General features: G+C 42.4%; 1 protein-coding gene across 1 annotated transcript; it reads left to right on the plus strand.

Annotated features, from left to right (window-relative positions):
• Positions 1-6,525: 6,525 nt before the first annotated feature.
• sox21b (SRY-box transcription factor 21b) lies at positions 6,526-7,260 on the plus strand (the record flags this gene model as incomplete). The annotated part of the gene is made up of 1 exon (XM_080753227.1): positions 6,526-7,260. One exon carries the CDS (start codon positions 6,526-6,528, stop codon positions 7,258-7,260), a length of 735 nt encoding a protein of 244 aa, XP_080609353.1.
• Positions 7,261-8,599: the final 1,339 nt, after the last annotated feature.

The following is an 8,599-nucleotide window of genomic DNA, read 5'->3' on the forward strand; positions in this document are numbered from 1 at the left end:
CCCCATTAGACAAAATGACTTTTAATCTAAACGCAAACATCTTTAAATAGTCATCAATTGGATTCCTCACAAGACTAAACTGTTTGTCATTAGCACTATATCAGGGGCTCACTTAAGATAACATTCTCTTGCTAAAGGCATGTGATAGTGACAAATTGACTTTCAATACCGGCTCTCCAGATCATGAGCATTTGTTCTCCAGCATATTTCATATGTTTTGTAAATAGTACTTGTAATTCTGATTTGCTGACCTTGTAAAATAAATGATATTATTTTCTAATTCAAAAATTCTCACTGTTAATTAAGGCGCCTTGTTTTATTTTTATTTTATCTTATTTCTTATTTCATTTTCAACAATAGCAAATTATTTCAAGCAACTATAGTCTGAACAAAACTAGGCCACATCAGTAAAACAATTAACTGTAATGGAATTTTGTTTGAGACAATATCTGGAACCAGTTTGTATTTCCTCCTTCTCAGCTTCAATATCATATTATCAGTGATGATTATAAATTGGTTTATTAATACATTTTTAACGGAATATTATGATGTTTCTCTTTATATCTTTAAGACCTTAATCTGAAAATCATCTGCAAAAAGTGGAGCAGTTGGCATAGGCAGATATGGATTAATGAAAGCCATTAAACACACACACAAACACACATGCAAATGCATGCACGCACATACAATGTACAGTATGTATGTATGTACGCATGCATGCACGTATGCACACTCTCCCTCTCTCTCTCTCTCTCTCTCACACACACACACACACACACACACACACACACACACACACACACTCTCTCTCTCTCTCTCTCTCTCTCTCTCTCTCTCTCTCTCTCTCTCTCTCTCTCTCTCTCTCTCTCTCTCTCTATATATATATATCTGTGATCTATATCTCCCCCTCGCACGCACGCACACACACACACACACACACACACACACAGAGACACGCACGCACGCACACACACACACACACACACACACACACACACACACACACACACACACACACACACACACACAGAGAGAGAGACACGCACGCACGCACGCACACACACCTTAATGTGAGATGCCTTATGCCTGCATTCCAAAGGAAAATATGTCCTTTGGAATTTGTACTTTTGAATACTTGAGTCCTTACTTGAGTTAATTTGTCCCTTCCAGCCTGAGCCTATAGTCTACTGTACGTCAGTGGTTCTCAACCTGTGGGGTCGGGACCCCCAGGGGGGTCCCCACATGTTTTTTTTTTTTTTTTTGGGGGGGGGGGGGGGGTCAAACATTGGCCTGGCCAAATTGTCATATAATATAAGAAAGAGGTGACATTTGTGAAAATAGCCGATCTACAAGCTATTTTCACAATATTTATCTGTGGATGTGGGGGGTCCCAAGTTCAAATTATTTTGGGGGGTCACGGCCTGAAGAGATTGAGAAGCACTGCTCTAGGTCAGTGGTTCTCAACCTGTGGGTCGGGACCCCCAGGGAGGTCCTCAAGTTATTTTGGGGGGGTCCCTAGATGATTAACTTAACGTGCAACATTGTTTTCTCCCTCAACAGTAAACAAACCAACATAAAGTTTAAGTGTACTGTGGGTATATGCACATTTCTAAAGTGAAAATGTAAGGACTTTTTAATACCTCTAAAATGACAAATTAAACATTGGCGAAATGATCAATTATTAGAGGCAGAAATCGTGAAAATAGCCGATCTACATGCTCACAACGCCTCCCAACGCGAGGCGTTGTGAGCATGTAGATCTGCTATTTTCTTAACAGAACCATGGCATGTTATACAAAATGTAATGCCTCAACTCTTGGTGCTTGTCAGGGTCGGGGGGGTCCCCAGTTCAAATATGATTATTTTGGGGGGGTCACGGCCTGAAGAGGTTGAGGACCACTGCTCTAGGTGACAGGAAGGGGGACGATCCGCGGGGGCGGAAGGCAGCGCTGTGATCAGACAAGCAGAAAAGGACCACATCAGGTACACGATCAGGACCTCCGCCCTCTCCCTCTCCCCATAACCTCCCAGATAATGAGACAACTTTCATGTAGCCGTAAACGCTCTCCGGTCTGTTGGATTCTGAAGTGGCTGTTGTTGTTTACCGGCATGTTCGCCTTCTTCATTTTGTCAAAGAAAGGAAAAAAAGAAAAAACTGATATAGTACACAGTAAAATCCCTTGTCTTATTTCGACCCATTATAAGACCGGGAAAGCGTGTGTCATTTTAGATTTGAACCACTTTTTAACCATTATTTTATACTTTAGCAATTCAAAAATAGCAGATACTCACCACTTGCCACTCTATGAGGTTGTAGATCTGCTATTTTTGAAAAATCTTGAAAATATTTGAATATTTTATTTAAAGCGAACACTTTTTACTCTCATTTTCGCTTCTGGGGTCCCCTGGAACAACATATTTTAAGATAGGCATGAAAAGGTTTGAGCACCACTGACATAGCAACACAACTTTTTTAGAAAACTGTTGGGATATAGAAGACATTTGTAGAATCATCATATAATGGGTTAAGTCAGAAGAGCGTACAGATGAGGGTCCATTTGGTTCCATTATGATACACTCGTTCTCAGTTGAATTAACACAGCGTATTTCACAGTGCAGCAGCCAACTCAAAGAGCTCAAAGGTACATATGTCTGACAAGGCTCTTTGTACATCAGATGCTTATTTAGACAAACTGGGATTATCAGGGGAACCTAATCAACTCCCTCTATGGAAATGGTTGTGCGTTCATCCCAGAGTTAGTGGAGTGTTGGAACAGAATATAACCAGTTGGCGCTATCTTCATGGAAGATGCTATGTGTGCACCTCCAGGGGGGCTTCCATTTCAGAGTGATGGCTTTAGCACTTTGGAGTGAACTGTGTGTGATCTCCTCTGGGTTGGGGAAAATGTCCCCATGGGCTTGTTGTGCTGCTGTCTGCCTTTCTATTTGCATGATATTTTTCTATTCAGTCTTATCATCAGTGTGCTGTGAGGTGGGAACGCCGGCTCCCTCTCCGTCTCAGAGACTGGACCCACGCTTTTATCGGCTGGTAATTCTCCCCTCTCTCACTAACCCATCTTGAATTATTGAAGTGTTATTTCTAGGACCCGAGCGGAGATATGAACGTGGAGGGGAGGGGAGGAAGAAAAATGCCAATGTCATTTGTATTGATTTATCAGATCTTAATTAAATGACATGTTTTGCTTTTGTTTTGTTTTTCATGCTGCAAAATATCTCATTGGTTCATTATAGGAAGATGGCCTATTATAATGTGTCAGTTACTTGGCGATAATCGAATACAACAAAAACATGTAGAATTTGGGCTCAAATAGGCATATATTTATCATCTAAAAAAGAAAAGGAACAATAATTCAGCACATCAAATAAACCTAAATAATTCCTTTGGATTTATTTTAATTTTATTTGTATTTATTTTTAAAGGAAATGTCTTGGTAGCATAAGGGCCTGAAAAGCATATAGCATTGTGTGCTCAGTGCAGTGGACATTTATCAACTCCATGGGGTCCTGATAAGAACTTCCCCCCCGTAAAGTTATTCATGTAATTCACTGCAATATTGCGCCAGTTTGTGTCACTGAGGAGCGGCGCTCCGTGCGCGCAGCAGTGATGATTCGAGACGAGTGAGTGCCTCATCGCTGGAATGTTATCGAAGTCAATGACAACCTCACAAAGGAGAGACACGCGGTGTTGAGAGAAGCGGCCGCTCACTTTAGGCAGCAAGTTGTCTTGCTGTCAATCAGCGGCTGCCTGGTCCTTCGGGTGCGCATCGCATCCAGCCTGTCATCGGGTTACCTGCTTGAGACAAAAGACACGACCTCTCACTGAGCTTTCTCCTGTAGGATACAAACTAACAGCGCATCTCTCGATCGTTAGTTTCATTAGACCGATTAAAAACAACAACTCAATAGCTGTTGTTGCTCCGGAAAAAAAACGAAAAAAAAAAAGAAAAAAAACACGCACGCACACGCACGCACGCACACACGCAGCACGCGCACACACACACACACACACACACACACACACACACACACACACACACACACACAGGCCTGCTCACACACAGTTAAGCACACAAAAAAACGGTCAGTGTAGCGCTGCCTCTTCAAAATTGTATGCTACATCCCATCCTATATACAGCCACAGGGATGCGATCATTTAATTATAAAGTTTTCCTATTTAAGTTTTTTTGCCTACTTACATGATCCCAAGACTCCACTTTTATTATTATTATTAATAATAGCCTAATACAACAACAATAATAATAATAAGCCTAATAATTAGGCTGTAGCCTAATAATAATAATATATAGCCTATAGCTTAACAATAGCAATATGCTAATAATAGGCCAATGCCATTTATTTGTTAATCATTCTTTAAAGGTGAGGCTTATAGCCTATGTGCACAGTAGGTATGACAATTTGCATATAGGTTAAATGTAAAAAAAAAAAAAAAAATGAAAGAAACAAAAAACTGTCTATTGAATTGAATTTGACACCCATTTCGTAATTTAAAAGCAAGACCTATAGCTAATTCGACGACAATATTGTTGGATGCAGCTTTTCTCTGTTTCCTTTTGATAATTATATACAACAGAGAAGGTGCGCGGAAACAAACCACTTAAACATACAATTTACTCAACAAGTCCTTTAGATAACTGTAATTGCTTTAGTTGAATATTCGACAACCTAATTTCAGTTGCCGATTCGCTGCCCTTGGGAAAGTCCTTTGAAGTGAAAGTGAAAGGGGGGATTTCAGGAAAATAATTAATTTCACTAAGCACGATTAGAGACACTTCAGCCCTCCTCAATATTTAGGCGCATTTATATGACAAAATGCACAATATCCGAAAATTAAGGAAGACATGTAGGCTAGGCTATAGACTATAGTCTACCTCCTCGCTGTCGTCTAGACATGCATATGGCCTCTTTTAGTGCCAGCCCAGTGCCACCAGTGTTGAAGGGAGGAGACTATTAATAGCCAACTGATGAAGATGAGAGATGTGAAACATGCATTGTAGGGGAGTAGGCTATCCTACTGACCTTTGATTGGCAATTTGATCAGGCCTAACAGAAGAGCGGACACATGGGAGAAAGAGTGGTGCAGAGGAGTAGGTTAATATGCAACCCATCTAATAATCAGCTTTTAAATGATACAGACCTCACCTCATGCAATCCTCCAGTCAGTCAGTAGTGCATGGGCTGACATTGGGGATTGTGTGCAATCTGGCAGCCGACCGACTCCGACAGAATGCACCTGCCTGGCGTTTTGCTATAACTTTAAAAGTCCAATGAAACACCCGTCTTTTGTATAGCCTGCTTGATTTGCCATCTTTAGGTCGACATCAATTTGAGACAATCTAGTTTCAAAATACTGTAAATAAGTAAATAAGTCTTAGACTAAGCTTCTAAAAGAAAGTAGACGTAAAAAGACTAAAGACCCGTTATCCGTTAGGGTCCATTTGGTTCCATGTGTAGCCTACACTGTAAATCTGTCAGAGTAAAAGTTGTGCAAGTTTGGGTATTGTTGTGAGTTAAAACAGTTAGGCCATGAGATGGAGACACGTGTGTGGGTCAGTTTGTTCTCAAAGTCGATTTCAGGAACGCTCATGAGGGTCTAAATTGACCCTTGCTTGCAAGTCTGTAACTTTGACCGTGTAGCCTACAAATGGTCCCTAACGGGTCCATTTGGTTCCATTTGTGTAGTCTACACTCTCAAAGTTAAGGGGAGACCTTCAGATTTCACCGTTTGAGAAGCACCGGTCTGTTTCCCAGAGGCGTCAATTGGGTATGGGATGGCAAGGTATGGCAACTGCCATACCTTGGCTACAGGGGGGAAATAATAAAATGTACTTTTCATTGTGCCTGCTGCTAAGGGCGCGCGTGCAAGACACCAGTCATGTTGCCATACCTTAGCTTTTTCTGAACTGACGCCACTGATGTTTCCCCCTGGATGCTCAGGGTGGGATTATAGAGCGCTCTGGTGTCACAGAGCCTCTACTGCGCATGTGCCTCGGCGGCACTTTCACTACCTGCCACAGAAGGCTGTATTTCACACGGGGCAACTGGGACTTATCATTCACTTGCGTAAATGCTGCTGCTGCTGAGTGGTGGTTAGCAGTCTCAAGCGACAGAAGGGAAAACAAGACAGCTTCTCTCTTTTTTTCTTCTTCTGCCCCCTCCTCTGCCTCTGGCATATACTTTATGGATGGATGCCATCATGAATCAAAAAACATAAGTTCTACTCTTATAAGGACGGTGCCACTTTGTATTTTCCAAGACGATCTCCGTCGGTGGGATGAAGAATTAAAGTAAGTAGCCTGATCATTACACACCTTCATTGAAATATGTAATGATTATTACTTTTATCGCAGTATAGGCTAATACTGTACTGTTATTTAACTCAAATGAAGTGTTCCTTGTCATTTGCCCCTATACAGTCAGCGCATACTGTAACTTCTTGTTCTGTGGCGTTTATGTTTTCTTTCCAGGCAAAACTTTGTGCCAAACATGTCTAAACCAATGGATCACGTCAAGCGCCCAATGAATGCTTTCATGGTTTGGTCCAGAGCCCAGCGCAGGAAAATGGCTCAGGAGAACCCCAAAATGCACAACTCGGAGATCAGCAAGAGATTGGGAGCCGAGTGGAAACTTCTCACCGAGTCGGAGAAAAGGCCATTCATTGACGAGGCTAAGCGACTCAGGGCGATGCACATGAAGGAGCACCCAGACTATAAATACAGACCGCGGCGGAAGCCCAAGACTCTGATGAAAAAGGACAAGTTTTCTTTCCCCGTGCCCTACAACCTCGGCGAGCACGAGGCGCTCAAAGTGAGCGGTCTCGGCGGATCGCTCTCTGAGTCGTTCATGGGGAACCCCGACAAGGCTGCGGCGGCGGCGGCGGCCGCGGCGGCGCGGGTCTTCTTCAACCCGTCCATGTCGAACCCCTACTCGTTCTTTGACCTGAGCTCCATGAAGACCGAGCTGTCGCCGCCCGCCTTTTCGTACGCGTCTCCGCTGGGCTACCCGGGCGGCTCCGTGACGGCGTTCTCTGGGAGTAGCAGCGTCGGGACGCACACCCACACCCACTCGCATCCGTCCCCGGGGAACCCGGGCTACATGATCCCCTGTAACTGTACGGGCTGGCCCTCAGCGGGACTCCAGCCGCCGTTAGCCTACATCCTGCTCCCCGGGATGGGGAAGCCTCAACTTGAACCCTACTCTGCCTATGCTGCGGCGTTATGACTGGACTTCTGTGAAAATTTGAAAATGTGAAGAAGAAAAAAAAAATGAAAAGAAAAAAAGATATCCCATGCAAGAATTTATTATGCATGCACAGAAAAAAAAAACTGTTACATGTGATGAAGTGGTCGTCGTCTCAGATATCACATGTTTATGTATATTGATTAATGCCTTTATCTATAAGGTGATGCTTATTTTTTAGAGAACTCTCTAAATCCGATTGTTATCCAAAAGCCATCACCTGTCCTCTCGCAACCCCGGAGGAAACGAACTTTAAAAGGATGGCAAGAAATGCACAAATTTGGAGATCAAAGGGTAGGCTATAAGAGACCAGTTTACCCATTATGTCAATGTGAAACTCAGTTGAACAGGTACTATTTGATTTCTATATGGCGAGTTGCACCTGCTTGATTAACCTGTTGGAATCAAGGGTCGCCTGCAGTTAACAATGTCCCGTTAATGATTCAGACAGACATGTCAGGGACATAATCATATCATTTCTCAGATAAACTCACAGGAGGCTAATCGATCACTTGATTATAATTCACAGGTTGATGAGGAGGATATAAGCCTTCCACCCCTTGGATGACTGTAAATGTGTACAGATAAATGACTCTAGTTAATTTGCCATTAGGCTAGTGTTTGACATAATAGGGCCTGGAACTTGCGTATTTCAACTAGAAATCCGGTGTATATTTTGAGTTTTTAAACCGTTTTTATAGATGTCTGTAATATTTATTGTTTAGTGGAATCATGAATGATATGATGGTGACCCGGACAATTTCAAAAGGACAAAACATATAGTACTGTAACATTTGCACAGGAAAATGTAGAGGATGTAATTTATTTAAGTTGATATTCAGTTTATTGCAACCTGAGGTTTCGACTCTCTCAAGTCGGCATTTTCTAAACGATTAAAAAGTTCCTTGTGGCCAAGGTTAGGCTAAAAGAAATGTGAGGCCTATATTTCTTTCTTGGAGACACACTCCCCTGCAATCATGCAACACACTGCGTTTTACTAACTCTTATGGAATTTGTATATGTTTTGTGTTTTCTTTAACACCGTTATGTAGGCCTACTTCTTCTTCAAGCTTATTGCTACCCATGTTCACCTGTTGAGCAGAAGGACTACAATAAAACGTGTCTGCGGTTAAAGTCGGAAGGAATCGCGCTGTAGTTCTTGATGAGCTAACAAGATGTTTATCTTCCTCCTGACCGTGGTCAGTCCAGGTGAGGTGTAAGGTATCCCGCAAAGGCCGCTTTTGTTCGCGCTTAGAATAGCATTACAGGGAAATCTAAATCAGCCCATTGTAATCAGGAGCCAAAAGCTTTTATTTATCAC

Source organism: Nannobrachium achirus (assembly GCF_963921795.1).
Source record: "Nannobrachium achirus genome assembly, chromosome: 22".
NCBI lineage: Eukaryota > Metazoa > Chordata > Actinopteri > Myctophiformes > Myctophidae > Nannobrachium > Nannobrachium achirus.